Here is a 16,500-nt window from a genome sequence, read left to right on the forward strand (position 1 = left end):
GCTGTGTTTCAGTGAGATCCCTGTCATTCTTTTGAACTCTTATCAGTATAAGTTGAATGTATCATTTAAGTATCACTCTGCCATTCTGTTTTTCCTCCTAAAGTGGATAATATATTGCACCTACCATTTATTTGCCCACTCATTCAACTTGCCTAAATCACTCTGAAACCTTTTGATATCCTTCGTACCATTCATATTCCCACTGTATTTTGTGTTGTCAGCAAACTGGAAGTATACCTTTGATTCTCTTCTCCAAATCAATGATATATACTGTGAATAGCTGGGGCCAAATTGCTGATCCAGTACCCCACTTGTTACCACCTTGCATTCTAAGAATGACCCATTTATTCCTATTTTGATTCCTGTCTACTAACCAATTCTCAATCCATGTATATTACCACTAATCCCCTGTGCTTTGATTTTGCACAATATCCTATTTTGTGGGACTTAATCCAAATACATCCACCAGTTCTTCCTCATCTATGCTACTAGTTATATCCTTAAAAAAAAAACTGCAGTTAGTTTATCAAACATAATTTCCCTTTCTTAAATCCATGCTAACCTTTTATAATCCTGTTAGGATTTTTAAAGTCTCCTGTTACCACATCCTTTATAATAGGCTCCAACATTTTTCCTGTTACTGATATTAAGCCAACTGGTCTGTAACTCCAAGTTTTGCCCTCCCTCGTTTTTAAAGTGTCTACAGATTTTTGAAAGATGACAGCAAATCCATCCATTATTGTGTGGCCATTTCCTTTAGTATTCTGGAATGTAGATTACCAGGCACTTGGAGTTGATCATCTTTCAGTCCCAGTAATTTCTCCAGAACTATTTTTTTTAAACTAACGTTATTTGTCTTCGATTCTTCCTTCCCAAAAAATTCCTTGTTTGCTTAGAACTTCTAGGAAATGTTTGCATTTCTTCTGTGAAGACAGAACTAAACTGTTTGATTGTTTGTCATTTTTCTATTCTTGTTATTATTTCTATTTTAATATCATTGACTATTTTTCCCATATAATTAAACTCTTAGTCCATCTTACTGGATTCTGAACTGCTCTCAGTCCTCAAGTTTGCAACCTTTTTGAACAACATTATATGACTTCTTTTGATCTAATACTCTTGCTAATTTATTTTGTTAACTGTAGTTGGGTCTCTTTTTTTTTTCCTGTTGTGTCTTTTTGCCTGAAAAGAATGTATCACTGTTGCATGTATTCTTTTCTTAAATATTAACCATTGCCTTTTCACTGACTTGTCTTTTATTGAAGGTTTCTAGTCTATTGCAGCTGACTCACCTCTGGTACGTAGTTTTCCTTAGTTTAGTTTGAGGATCCTTGTTTTTGATTGGTACAGAGAGTGAAGTAGTCCAATGGTGAATTCTATCAGTTATGGTCCTTTTGTTTTCCTGAAGGACCTCTTGCCACAAAAATAATTATGAATACTTTTTCATTGCACAAAACTGAATCTGTGAAAGTCTGCACTCAGTTCCTCAACATACTAGTCTATCTTGTACGCACTCCAGGAATTTATCTGTAACACTATTAATACAATGTAGCTGATTTGCAATCACCCATCATTGCTGTAGTACTCTTGTTGAATACATCACTGATCCCCTGTTTAATGCTACCTCACCACTATGGCTTGGAGATGTACAGACAAGTTCCAATAATGTTTCCTTCCCATTGTTGCTTTGTGGCTCAACCCAGACTGATTCCACATCCAGATTTTCCTGTGCCAATATTCTTTCTCATTAGGGCAAAGATTTCATCTTTCACTAACAATGTCACCCCCCCCCCCCCCCCCCACCCCAATTTCTCTTTTGTTTGTCCTTCCTGAAGATTGAATGCATCCTTGATGTTCACATTTCCCAGCTTTGATGATGCTGTCACCAATTCTCTGTAATCACAAACATATTGTGTCTTGTACAACTATTTGTACTGTTAGTTTGTCGATCCTGTTGCAAATGTTCATTTCTTCAGATGTAATATCTTTAGGCTTGTCTTTTTGGTGTTTCTTTTTACCCTTTTTGTTGTATTTCAGCATTATTTGTATTGAATTGTGGAGTGAGCTTGATGGTAATGTTAACTGTAAGCTGCATGGCTGTGCTGCTGCTCCAAGGTCAGTGCACGCAGATCAGTACACCAACGTCGTTCCAAGCATTGGCTTATGATTTTTGAAGTCACTGCTACATATGGACCTTGGAAATCTATGCAGAAGAAAAATGCGTTGAATATAAGATAGTTTGTAGGTCAAATGACCTTCTCTTACTCTGATGTGCACTCTTATATAAGTGTTTTGGGATGACCCAAACCAAATTTAAGCTAATTTTGAAGAAATAAATTTCTGTTTTCATTTTTCTTCTGATTCAGAACTATAGCTATATTCTTCTATTAACAAAAGTCTGGATGCTTTTTAAAATAAAACTGGTTTGCTACTTCAGTGGACTAGTTGAAATTAAATATCCAGTTAGGGCAGTAGGCAATGGATTAAGGAGGTAAAAACAAAGACTGCAGATGCTGGAAACCAGATTCTGGATTAGTGGTGCTGGAAAAGCACAGCAGTTCAGGCAGTATCCAAGGAGCAGTAAAATCGACATTTTGTGCAAAAGCCCTTTATCAGGAATATAGGCAGAGTGCCTGAAGGTTGGAGAAATAAATGAGAGGAGGGTGGGGGTGGGGAGAAAGTAGCATAGAGTACAATAGGTGAGTGGGGGAGGGGATGAAGGTGATAGGTCAGGGTGGAGTGGATAGGTGGAAAAGAAGATGGGCAGGTAGGACAGGTCATGGGGACAGTGGTGAGCTGGAAGTTTGGGACTGGGGTGAGGTGGGGGAAGGGGAAATGAGGAAACTGTTGAAGTCCACATTAATGCCCTGGGGTTGAAGTGTTCCGAGGCGGAAAATGAGGCGTTTTTCCTCCAGGCGTCTGGTGGTGAGGGAGCGGCGATAAAGGAGGCCCCAGGACCTCCATGTCCTCGGCAGAGTGGGAGGGAGAGGGGGAGTTGAAATGTTGAGCCACAGGGCGACGTGGTTGATTGGTGCGGGTGTCCCAGAGATGTTCCCTAAAGCGCTCTGCTAGGAGGCGTCCAGTCTCCCCAATGTAGAGGAGATCGCATCGGGAGCAACGGATACAATAAATGATATTGGTGGATGTGCAGGTAAAACTTTGATGGATGTGGAATGCTCCTTTAGGGCCTTGGATGGAGGTGAGAGAGGAGGTGTGGGCACAGGTTTTGTAATCCCTGCAGTGGCAGGGGAAGGTGCAGGACGGGAGGGTTGGTTGTATGGGGCGTGGACCTGACCAGGTAGTCACGGAGGGAATGGTCTTTGCGGAAGGCAGAAAGGGGTGGGGAAGGAAATATATCCCTGGTGGTGGGGTCCGTTTGGAGGTGGCGGAAATGTCGGTAGATGAACCAAATCATCCGCCGACATTTCCACCACCTCCACACAGACCAGGGATATATTTCCCTCCCCACCCCTTTTCTGTTTATATCATTTATTGTAACCGTTGCTCCAGATGCGATCTCCTCTACATTGGGGAGACTTCATGCCTCCTAGCAGAGTGCTTTAGGGAACATCTCAGGGACACCCGCACCAATCAACCACACTGTCCTGTGGCCCAACATTTCGACTCCCCCTCCCACTCTGCTGAGGACATGCAGGTCCTGGGCCTCCTTCACCGCGGCTCCCTCACCACCCGACGCCTGGAGGAAGAACGCCTCACCTTCCCCCTTGGAACACTTCAACCCCAGAGCATCAATGTGGACTTCAACAGTTTCCTCATTTCTCCTTTTCCCCCATCTCATCCCAGTCCCAAACTTCCAGCTCAGCACAGTCCCCATGACTTGTCCTACCTGCCTATCTTCTTTTCCACCTAACCACTCCACCCTCCTCCCTGACCTATCACCTTCATCCCCTCCCCCACTAACCTATTGTATTCTATGCTACTTTCTCCCCACCCCCACCCTCCTCTCATTTATCTCTCCATCCTTCAGGCACTCTGCCTGTATTATCACCTGATGAAGGAACGTCCTCGAAAGCTAGTGTGCTTCCAATTAAACCTGTTGGACTATAACCTGGTGCTGTGTGATTTTTAACTTTGTATTCCTGATGAAGGGCTTTTGCCCGAAACGTCGAATTTTACTGCTCCTCTGATGCTGCCTGAATTGCTGTGCTTTTCCAGCACCACTAATCCAGAGAATGGATTAAGGAAGCAAGGATAATTACAACCAAAATGTTCATTCTTTGATCACTGAAGGATGATGCTTTTGAAAGTGCAATAGTAGGAATTTTAGCCACAGTCAAATAGTGTACCAATACACTCAGTTTCTAATCTAAGTGGTCATAATTTTCCAAAGTGCAAAAACGTAGGTAGGCAACAAAAGTAGGAGAATTGACATGGCCTTTTGTTTTTACCAAGTTCATTATTGATAGTGGGTGGCAACTTGTTCTTTTTCCTGTTTTTTTTTTGCCAAATTTTGTATTGTATCACTGCCTATTTGGACGTTCTGTAAATCTTTGATCAAATCTTAGACCAGTTGCCAGAATAGTTGAAACTAGGTGATTGACATTAATACATGCTGTTTTCTGCATGGCGTTCATAACATTTTACAGAAATTATGCTGCCCGTTTTTGGTGTTCTGTGGAATAGGAATCCACACTTAATTATTATCCAGGCAGTCATGATGTGAGGTTGATACCCACTGAGTGGCAAGTTGTCTCAGGAATGGCACATGGTGAGAAATGGACCAGAATCGGATGTGTGGGAGGATAAGGTTGATAATGAAGCAAGGTTGGCAAAATACAATGAGAAAACGTACAAGGCCTCATGGTAGGATCCCTCCAAAAAGCATAACGCAATTTGGAATTAGCCAAAAAAAAATAGATTCAGTCTATCACTTCAGTTGGCCAAAGCTGGATTGAGGGTGTCCTTGAGAATTTTAGTTGCAGACTGATTGGTCTTTACAAGGTGAGATAATTGAAAGTACAGATTTCACTACAAGGTGTGGGTTGTTGCTGCAATCTTCATAGTACAGGTGGTGGAAGGTATAGGCAGAGAAGCTTCATTTAAGGGGCAATGCATCATCAACCCATGGTTAATGTTTAGCCTGCAATATTGCTGCAACTATAGATAATAAGCTTATTGACAGTAAGTACCTTGTTCACATTGAAACAGACATTCGAGGGAGATTCAGTGAGAGACAATGATTACTGATCCGCTGACAGAGTCCACACAGTCAGAACTGGAAAATGTTATTTGGATGGGGTATTTGGGTCACTTCTTGTATGAAGCAGCATGCAATAAGTGTTGGATGATGTTGGGAAGAGCAAAGAGGAAAACTGTATATTTATTCAACATGAAGTCAAGCCTTTTCCAGAAGCCAGGAAAGTAGAAAAATTGAAGAGTACTGAAGGATTAGGATGGGATTTGAAAGGGCACTGTACCTGAGAGGAAGAGTGAAGGAATGGAGGATGATGACAGAATTATTTAGGAAAGGTCTTTTTACTTTTTTTTTTTAGAAAGGGCAGTCAAAAAGTGGAAATAAAAGTGATCGATTTGGGCGGCCAAAAAACAGCAGTTTAAAATCTTGGAAACTTCTTTTATGATAGAACTTAATATATTAGCTGTAGATATTTTGATTGCCTTTTTATAGGAAGTGTGAATATATTCCAGTACCCCACCCTTTGGATGAGCAATTGAATTAAATAGGGAAGACCTTCCTTTCAACACCTGTGCTTAAAGGATCACATGAATGATGCACACTAGAGTCAGAAACACACACACCCAAAATAGAACCTGCCCAAAATTTCATTTATTAATTAAGTATGTAATTAACATTTGACGGACTCTATGGGTGTGTCATTATTAGGTAGATATATGCTTCTTTTCTCTATCTTAGTGATCTTTTGCACACAAGAGACCTTGGAGTGCAGGTTCATAGCTCCTTGAAAGTGGCGTCCTAGGCAGATAGAAGGTGTTTGGTATGCTTTCCTTTATTGGTCAGAGTATTGAATACAGGAGTTGGGAGGTCATGTTGCAGCTCTACAGGACATTAGTTCGGCTACTGTTGGAATATTGAATGCAATTCTGGTCTCCCTCCTATCGGAAAGACGTTGTGAAACTTGAAAAGGTTCTGAAAAGATTTACAAGGATGTTGCCAGGATTGGAGGATTTGAGCGATAGGGAGAGGTTGAATAGGCTGGGGCTGTTTTCCCTGGAGCGTTGGAGGCTGAGGGGTGACCTTATAGAGTTTTACTAAACCATGAGGGGCATGGATCGGATGAATAGACAAAATCTCTTCTCTGGAGTGGGGGTGTCCAGAACAAGAGGGAATAGGTTTAGGGTGAGAGGGGAAAGATATAAAAGAGAGCTTAAGGGGCAACTTTTTCATGGAGAGGGTGGTACGTGTATGGAATGAGCTACCAGAGGAAGTGGAGGAGGCTGGTACAATTATAACATTTAAAAGGCATCTGGATGGGTATATGAATAGGAAGGGTTTGGAGGGATATGAGCCAGGTGCTGGCAGGTGGGACTAGATTGGTTTGGGATATCTGGTTGGCATGGACAAGTTAGACCAAAGGGTCTGTTTCCATGCTGTACATCTCTATAACTCTATAAGCACTATAGGGCGGCACGGTGCTTAGTGGTTAGCACTGCTGCCTCACAACCCCAGGGACCTGGGTTTGATTCCAGTCTTGGGCGTCTGTCTGTGTGGAGTTTGCACATTCTCCCAGTGTCTGTGTGGGCTTCTGGGTGCTCTGGTTTCCTCCCACAGTCCAAAGATCCCCATGGGAGACTGGTTAGCAAGGTTAGATCTCATGGAAAACAGGGAGATTAAGCCATTTGGATACAGAACTGGCTCAAAGGTAGAAGACAGAGGGTGGTGGAGGAGGGTTGTTTTTCAGACTGGAGGCCTGTGACCAGTGGAGTGCCACAAGGATCAGTGCTGGGTCCTCTACTTTTTGTCATTTATATAAATGATTTGGATGTGAGCATAAGAGGTATAGTTAGTAAGTTTGCAGATGACACCAAAATTGGAGGTGTAGTGGACAGCGAAGAAGGTTACCTCAGAATTCAAAAGAATCTTGATCAGATGGGCCAATGGGCTGAGAAGTGGCAAATGGAGTTTAATTTAGAAAAATGCGAGGTGCTGCATTTTGGGAAAGCAAATCTTAGCAGGACTTATACACTTAATGGTAAGGTCCTAGGGAGTGTTGCTGAACAAAGAGACCTTGGAGTGCAGGTTCATAGCTCCTTGAAAGTGGAGTCACAGGTAGATAGGATCGTGAAGAAGGCATTTAGTATGCTTTCCTTTATTGGTCAGGTTATTGAGTTGGGAGGTCTGTTGCGGCTGTACAGGACATTGGTTAGGCCACTGTTGGAATATTGCATGCAATTCTGGTCTCCTTCCTATCGGAAAGATGTTGTATAACTTGAAATGGTTCAGAAAAGATTTACAAGGATGTTGCCAGGGTGGAGGATTTGAGCTATAGAGAGAAGCACTGTAGGGATTCTATGATCGAGAAAACAAGTTCAATCTTGACATTTTGAATGTTTCTATTTCTAATTTAAATTTCTCTTCGGCCAATGGAGAACATTAGATGTATATAGATGTTTCTAATTGAACTTGAAGTAACATTCCAGTAGTGGTGCTGTTGAAGGCACAGTGGATCAAATCACTTCCCTCTGAGTTATAAAACTTTTGCAATGATTTATCTTCATTAAATTTCAATTTCTATTACTCTAGTTGAATTTTAACAAATTCCTTTTCCTCTAACTTTAAAGAGCATTCAACTCTTCATCTTATATGTATGACAGCTAGAAATTGTTGTAATATAGTATGTGTAACCATAAATCAATCTTTATCTGTGACACAAATGAGTGAATTTTAATTATAATTGCTTTTCTGCTCTTAAGCCTGTGTCAGCAAGTTATTATTTAATTTAACTCCTTTTACTTGTAACTCCCATTCCTTACTGAGGTGGGCTGAAGGGTGTCACCCAAACTCTGGTTTTTGGATGTTGAAATAATTTTTGAAATCAACACCACAGTGAAACCCTTAATTTTAAATAAAAGGCAGAGTTTATTAACAAAACATTAAAAACACAGGGGAACTGCTTGTTTACTTCATTCACTCACACATAATCACTTGGGAAATTTGAAGACAATGGGATGGAAAATTGATAATTCAAAGGTTTTTATATATTGAGGTATTAAAACTTAGTTAAAGTGAGTAGCAATTTCTCAGAGATCACTGTCCAACAATAGTGTTCTCGGTGAGCTGAGCCCAGCAGTTTAGCTTTCGACAGGCAAAGTGTAGGCTTCTTTCCAGCCAGCAACTTGGAGACAGAATGGAGGATCCAACGTAGGCCATTGACTCAGCTCGGAGACTATTTTTAAAGAAATCAGTCAGTAACTGACTTACAATTCCTGAATTGAACATTTTAAGTCATTCAACAAGCTCTGATTCTGGATATTTCTGGCCTTTCCCAGTGGGCTGATTGGAAGGCTGTTAAGCTAAGAGTTCATATTCATTGAATTGTGATTGTTCACACAGCGCAGAATCCATATCAAAATATTACACTCTCCACTCCCTTCTGCAAAACTTTAATCAAGGTGGTTTTGCGCACCCCTGATTTTAAAAAAAAAGACTGATTGATTAATTGTACCTCAGCCAGAATGTTTTAGTCTGTTCAATGTACCAAACTTCAGAAGGTATGTCGAAGGCTTTAAAAGATGCAAACTACACAACTTGTGTGACAATGAAATATTTCCAGTATATGAAGGTACTAAAGGAATGGTGTCACATTCTCCTCAAAAGCAGAGTGGGGATGTAAGAATTTAGTTGCTCAACATTGGAAAGGGTTTTGAGAGAAATTTAGAAGAAACTATTCAGAGTGGTAGAGCGGTTGGCATGGATTTGAAGTAATTACTAAATGAACACTTTATACTCAGCGTGTTGTACCAATCTGCAATGTACTTCCTTAAGGGCTGGTGGAAGCAACTTCAATAATACCTTCAAAGGGAATTTGGATAAGTTCTTGGAGGAAACAGTTGCAGTTCACTGTGTTATGGACCAGGCTAGACCCCTCAAAACATTTCAAGAAAGTAACACAGACCCTAATTTTGTCAGGTTTTTTCAGCATGTGTAACCCCAGGAGGGATTCATTTGGCTAAGGCCATATAGCTTAAAATAAGCAGAATTTATTTACAAGAATCACAAACAAAAGAGAACAAATACTGAATAACTTAGCCTATCCGAAAACCCAACAGTTCATCCCAACTTAATGATGCTGTTCCAAATACTTATGACAATCCCCCTAATCATCCCTTGACACAAAAGGTAAAATAAAACACAGGGTTTGACAGGATAGGTGTCAGAGAGAGAGGAGGATCAGCCAGGACCTGCCTCTTTGAATTCAGTAGCTTTTACAACTGCCTGACTGCTTTCAGTGAATAGCCAGACCAAACCAGATAGAGAAAAGCCAAGCTGGGAGAATTGGCTATTCTCCTTTCATTGTACAAGTGTTTTTTTAAACAAAACCTGAAAGCCTTTTGCCTGAGGACTTTGAGTATCTGTTAGCTATCATCAAACTGGCCCTAAACCATCGAACCACAGACATTTCAGAACCTATGTCTTTTACGACCTATCTGGAAAAAAAACCCAAGAACAACATAACCTTGTTAAGGAGCAGCATTGTCACAACTGGAACTGGATAGATATGGCATAGGAATGCCAGGTTTTATGGTCTTCTGTGTTTTAAGGTACTTTGATACTAAGTCAAACAAAACAACAGTGTGAATCAGAAACAAGCTGAGTAATTTTATAATTTGATTTTTGTTCATTTGTAAAATCCTTTTAAAGAAGGGGCACAAAGTGGACTGAAACTCTCATATAGATTAAATAGGAGTCTCTGCTGCAAAATTGGTAATTGTTGCGATTTTAGGCCTACAAAATGGATTTAACAACTTGAAATTTAGATCTATAGGTAGATAGATCGATATCTATCTCAACTATATTTTCTAATCACCCTGTCCAGAGACATTTTTACACAACTGTAGAGCAGATGGGACTTAAAACTTAAAACTTAAAACACTACCTCTGTACCACAAGAGCCCAATGGATCTTATCTATGTTTTGTACTCAATGCTATTTTGTTTTCCTTGCAATTCCAGATTTCTGCTTTAACTCTACAGTAAATAATTTGTGTTTTTTTTTAAACTGCTTATTAAAAACTAAAAATGTTGAATTCACGTATTCTCTTTCTTTAAGGGTTCACAGTATGATGGCACCATGAAAGAATTTTCCAGCACAGAAACTTATGCAACAGGAGTCCCAAGAGAATACCAGCAAAAGAGCCATTTTAGCTCCTTTAGTGTGAAGGGGAAACGAACAATCAGCATGCCATCACACTATCGAAAACATTCTGGTCCACAAAGTCCAATGGGTGACAACGAAGTTTTCTACAGACAAATGGCAAGCAGTCGAAGTGAACCAGATCTCTTAAATATGCAAAATACACAGACTATAAGAAGGCTGAGAAGCAAGTACCGGCCTCCAGATCGGACCAAGAGCCTTTATGCAAGGCGAAGTATTATCCACACTTCTTCAATGCTCCCAGACACTAAAAGTCAGGAAAAAGAAAGGTTAAATTTACAGGCTTCAAGGATTCAAAGTACTAAAAGAGGAAGTACTATTTATAGAACAGCAAATGGAATACGGTAAGCCTAATGTTGATGTAATTAGATATTGTGACTGATTTTCCTCATTGATAATAATGCTGCCAGAAGTGTGGATGAGCATAATTTCTACCCCACCTGATGAACATGAACCTAGCTCCAAGAGATACTATATGGTCTGCTTAATTAGAAACATTTTTGATAGCTATCCAGTGGTGGTTTTACTTGCATGTGGACACAAACTATGCTGGGTGTGAATTTGTTTGGCAGTGAAAAGGGCCTGCCTGCTCCCCTTCATCAAAGTTAACATATGGCCTTTCTTGAGCCTCCAAATTTACCCAACATTTTGCTTCACGATCACTGATTGTTTGGATGGAGGATAACTTTCAAATCCAATCTGCCTGGTAAGCTGAACGCCATTATTATGCTGCTGTTCCTTCCATGCAACATTGCTATATCAGTAATAACAGAAAGTCCACACATTTCCTCTCAATCAAGAGTTACTGATTTAAGTCAGGAACAGAACTAGAGGTTTTTTTTTATGTTGAACTTTATTTCTTTCACTCATACAACTGATTGCTTATGGTGCTGGGTGTTAAAGGTGACATTGTTCCTTGACATATCCTTCGTTATAATAATGATGGAAGAAAATGACAGCATTAATTTTAATGGTGATTCATTTCTTGTTCTCCCACCATTGAAGTTAATATAGAATATCAGCTGATGGTGAGATTTGACATTTTATAAGATAAAAATATTGCACAACTCAAAATGCAACACGATTATATATTCGGTAAAATGCATGAGTCATAATGCATGAGTCAAATCTCTCTGTGGAACACTTTTTTATTTTAGTAAATGCTGCAAAAGAACATAAAGAATATAAATGCCACAGGTTTGATATCGTACAGAATATTGTGATTTTGCATAGTTAGAATTAAGATCAAGCATAATGTAGCATTCTTGGCTTACTGAAACTCACTGGCTGTTTCAATTGACATATTGACTTATTGTCTGAACTGTCTTCAGTATAGACGTAGCACATGTAAAGGCTGGATTTCAAATAGATCATTGAAGAGAGTGAAGTCAGAAAATATTAGAACTTAAGAGGAGTGTGGGATTGAAGGAGGGCAGAGTATGGGGTGAGGGGCAGGGATGGTGGGGGGAAGGTTGTAGACTGTGTTGGAGGAAAGGTGCAACTGAAAAATACCTGGAATAGAATTATTTGCTATAACACTATAATAAATTTGTACAATGAAGTAAATGACCAGATCAAGGCAACCAGCAAAAAGGAATTGAGAGCCAAACCTAGACATCTGTGTAACTGATGTTGTTGGATGTGTCACGCAAGCTGGTTCAGATCAGCTGCTGAAGCACTATAAAGAACATGACATTGAATACAGTGATCCTGAGGACTTCATTGTGGTACTAATTTCACTTCCAATTCAGAGCACCCAAGGGAAATACTTGCTTTGCTGAGACTTTTTGCAGTATTTTTGTATGTGTGACATCCTTTTATCCATTAGCTGGTGTCAAAAGAGTAGAGAGTGAAAGTATGAGTGGAGATTGAAGTCACTGCAGTCAGTCAGTCCCTGGCTCCTGAGCCAGGTGACTTGCTGAAGAAAAAGGGTGTTTTTGAATCAACATCGCCACCTTTTTGCACCGGCACTGAGAGTCACCTTGGAGGACCCAAGACAGGTAGCATCTGTCATGTTGAGAGTTCGGTGGCACCTTAAATGTAAAGACTGGGGAAGAATGTAACATGGTACTTTTGACCTAATGTGGAAGAACAAACCTTTCTGTCCATCCCGCCACATGCCCCTGTCACCCTTACCCAACTATAGGACCTCTAAATTGGTTAGTATATTTAGAATATGTACTTTGACAGATTATGCTGTTCTCAAGACTGCAAGAATATACAAAGTTGTGAACACAGCCCAGTCCATCACGCCTTCCATCCATTGACCCCATCTGTATTTCCTGCTGACTCGGGAAAGCAACCAAGAAAATCAAAGACCCCTCCCACCCTGGTTATACAGTTTTTTCCACCCTCTTCCGTCAGGCATAAGATATATGTGTTTGAATACACATATGAGCAGATTCAAGAACAGTTTCTTCCCCATTGTTTTGAATGGACCTCAAATGTTAATATTGATCTCTTCTCTCTGAGCACCTACCCTGTGGCTGCAAAACTGTATTCTGCACTGTTTTGGTATCCAGATGCATTTTGTAAGGAATGATGGTGCGATGACTTAGTAGTTAGCACAACTACCTCGCAGTCCTTGGGACCTGGGTTCAATTCCAGCCTCTGGCAACTGTCTCTGTGGAGTTTGCACATTCTCCCTGTGTCTGCATGGGTACACCAGCTTCCTCCCACAATCCAAAGATGTGCAGGTCAGGTGAACTGGCCATGCTAAACTGCCTGTGATGTTCAGAAATATGTAGGTTAGCTGCATTAGTCAGGGTAAATGTAGGGGAATTGGTCTGGGTGGGTTACTCTTTGGAGGGTCGGTGTGGACTTGGGCCAAATGGCCTGTTTCCACACTGTAGGGATTCTATCATCTGCCTGTAGTGCAAGCAAAACAACACTTTTCACTATGTCACCGTACATGTAACAATAATAAGTCAATGATTTTTATTAAAACAATGGAAAGTGACTTTTGCAACATTTAGATCACTGATGCTAAGGGTGTCAAGTTGTATAATTGATATCAGGAGGCCTTCCTTGCATCAATTGTTGAACATTCAAATTGAGGACATTAAATAAGTGACATACCTGGTTGTAGCTTTGTGATACTGTCCTTCTATGATTTCATTAACCAGCTCCTGTGATTCCTGCTCGTGACTCTGGAGATGCAGGGCCAGGCTGTGCAACTGCATTGTTGACATCACCTGTTAAAAATTTCTTTCAGGCCTCAAACTGGATGATGTAATGGACATATTCAGCTCCAGAAGCTATTTGCTAACACGTTGCATGCAAATCCCTTTGTTTATCTAATTTTTGAGTATCAGAACAGCACTGGGATACTACTGGGACAACGCAAAGACGCGTGACAAATGAGGAAATAATTCAAATATATATGTGCAGTGCAGATTACTTACAACCTGAAAGTTTCTGACTGTTTTTGTACTTGAGAAGCCGTTTGAAAGCCACCTTGCAATAACGTTATTTCTTAAATCATTTCTAAGATCTCTTAGAGTGAAATGTGGTCAGCAATACGGTGTGTAGACTCTTGAGTGTATAGTGCTTCTAGTCGGGTCGAAATCAATTCGGTTTGCCCCTCTCACTTGCTCTTCTGGTTAGAGCATAAGGACAAATGTACAAATGCCCAGTATAAACCACAGGATAAGGATTTATAACAGAGATGTGACAAGAAAAGGTTTGTATTAGAAACTGTTGAAAGACAGCTTTATTGACATTTACTTACTAATGCAACTGCGTTTTCAGAATGTTTCCATGATGCCTCAAAGAAAGTGTGTCCTCATTTCACAAGTTATCTGGGTAGCTTGCCATCTTTTTGCACAAGCATAACTTAAACTGACTGTGATTTTAGTGTAAATAGCGGCATTTATGTGAGGCATCTTTGAACCTTGTTCTGTCAATTATGTCCAAGCGTATTTGGGTTTTGGTAGAGGTAATGTGGGGCGATGGGAGGGCAGCCTCTTCAGCAAGCAAGCACTCCGCCATTTTCTCAGAAACATTTGAGAAGAGCTTTACCCCTAGTATGTCCTACTTGATTTCAAATTATGGCTTGTTTCTTACTAAAATGACACCACTTTGCAGTAGACAAGACAAGAGATATCAGAATGGTGGGTCTTTTTCCTGCTATGAGATAATTAGGCAGATTTATTTTTGCTGCTTTACATAGGATAGTATAACTCCAACTATTTTCCCTTCTTAGATTTCAGTTCAACGTGGTGTTATTACATGTTTTGATGGCTGATTATAAATTATCTATCATTCCCAATGTTCACTTTATCTGCACAAATACAGGAAAACTATACAGGCTATATCTGTCAGCATTGAAATGAAACTTATTCTTAGTTCAGCAGATAAGTATTATCTGGGTTAGGGAGGGACCTGAAAATAACGTATTGTGGAATCGGTTCCAGTCATAAATTCTTTGGGATGGGCATTTTTTTTTTGGAATCACATTACTTTTAAATCTCTGTTTTCCTTTTATAAATTGCTAAATGAATTGAGCTTAGAAGACCTTGTGCGATTAACTCCAGATACTGTAAATGAGGACATTTGATCATCCAGTGTTTTCCAACTCTGACCCCACTGATAAAACAGTCTAGGTTTACATTGGTTATTGATTAATCAATCAAAATGCACTAACTTTTTCTACTATCACAACTAGAATGTTACACCCTGCTGGGTATTTCAGGCAGAAGCAGATGTTCAGTGATAAGATAATGTTAATAATTAATAAATAATGCATTCTGTCTTACAAACATTTAAATGCAGCTATGTCCGCTTGCATCGACTGACGAGAGGGTTGGGAGCTAGCATGAAACAGTGCAGGGCATTTTACGTGGTCTTGGGATAGCCTGAGAGCAAAAAATGCTGAATATTTTGGAAACTGTTTCAGATCAGTGAACTATTCAACGGGCACAACCTTCCAATCCTCAAATGACATCGGCATTGGTGACTCAGTTGGGAAATAGAGTTGGAATAATTGTAATGCGGTCAGCCAGATGGACCTTATAGGATATGAGTTCCCTGATTGGGGCTGTTAACCTGGTTCAATCATGGAGGCCTGGCTGACAGATATAAACAGGAGTGTCAGACATCCTGTTCTCTCTGAAAGCCATGTCTCAAAGAGTAAAGGACATGGCCTTCAATCAGCAGTATTATCACATCAAGGAGTGATCCACTATCAATTTTGGGGCTTCAACACACTCAGCTGCTAGTGATGGTCAAGGTCAGGTGGTCTATATCATTACAGCCCAGTGAGTGGGTTATTGTCAGTCCCAATGGGGACAACTCAGTGGAAGCTGAGGGGATTCGATAACCTCCCTCTCCCCAGTCCTAATGAAGGGTTAAACCTGAAACGTTGACTGTTTTGATCCTCAGATGCTGCCTGACCTGCTGTGCTTTTTCCAGCACCGCATTTTATCAGCTATGACTTCTCCAGCATCTGCAGTCCTCACTATTTCCAAATTGAGGGGATTGTCACAAACTTGCAATATGGAAATTGGGGAAGTCTGTTCCAGAGACTAGAAGAAGCATATTGGATTGCAGAGAGAGCGATTAGTATGAAAGGGGGAATCTCAAATTTAAGTGAGGACATGTGTAACTCTGGGGAAGGGATTATTGGTCACCACCACCTGGCCTTGACAGGACAATAGTACAGATGATGGTTGGCATGATGCAGTTGTAGAACCAGGACTTGTTGGGCAATGTTGGGAGATGCTTCATGAATGCTGTTTTGCACAACTGGAGCAGCCAGAGGCAGGATATGATGGATGTTGAAAAGCTATGTGAGCAGCATAATAGAGTGCTAAAGTGTTAATCAGAACAAGCCAGGTAGGTCTTAACTGATGTACAGTTCCAAATAGAGATGTGCTGGGTGAAATAATCAGTCATTGACTGTAAAAATGTTTCTGCTCAGAAGACAGACAGTCTGGTTCTGTCCTCGAGCAAATGCTGCTTTTATTGTTTTTACTTTGCTTTCACTGTTGACTAATAAATGTAAATGTTTCAACCATTTAAAGGCTTCTGTACATGGAAACGTTGAACAATGAGAGGATGTTATACTATATTGGGATTTAGAGAAAACAATAGTAGTCACTTAGACATGGTTCTAAGATGGAATAATG

At 40.3% G+C, this 16,500-nt stretch overlaps 1 protein-coding gene across 1 annotated transcript in view; it reads left to right on the top strand.

Moving 5' to 3' along the window:
• The window catches only part of LOC122563231 (plakophilin-1-like), a 60,522-nt gene that overhangs the window by 11,650 nt on the left and 32,372 nt on the right, over positions 1 to 16,500 (top strand). Inside the window, exon 3 of the mRNA XM_043716830.2 lies at positions 10,268 to 10,716. Coding sequence (XP_043572765.2) covers positions 10,268 to 10,716 — 449 coding nt within the window. The remainder of the gene's footprint in view (positions 1 to 10,267; positions 10,717 to 16,500) is intronic.

The sequence above is a fragment of the Chiloscyllium plagiosum genome, unplaced genomic scaffold (assembly GCF_037043375.1).
Source record: "Chiloscyllium plagiosum isolate Xiang-an unplaced genomic scaffold, Cpla_swu_hap1 HiC_scaffold_26, whole genome shotgun sequence".
Classification (NCBI taxonomy): domain Eukaryota; kingdom Metazoa; phylum Chordata; class Chondrichthyes; order Orectolobiformes; family Hemiscylliidae; genus Chiloscyllium; species Chiloscyllium plagiosum.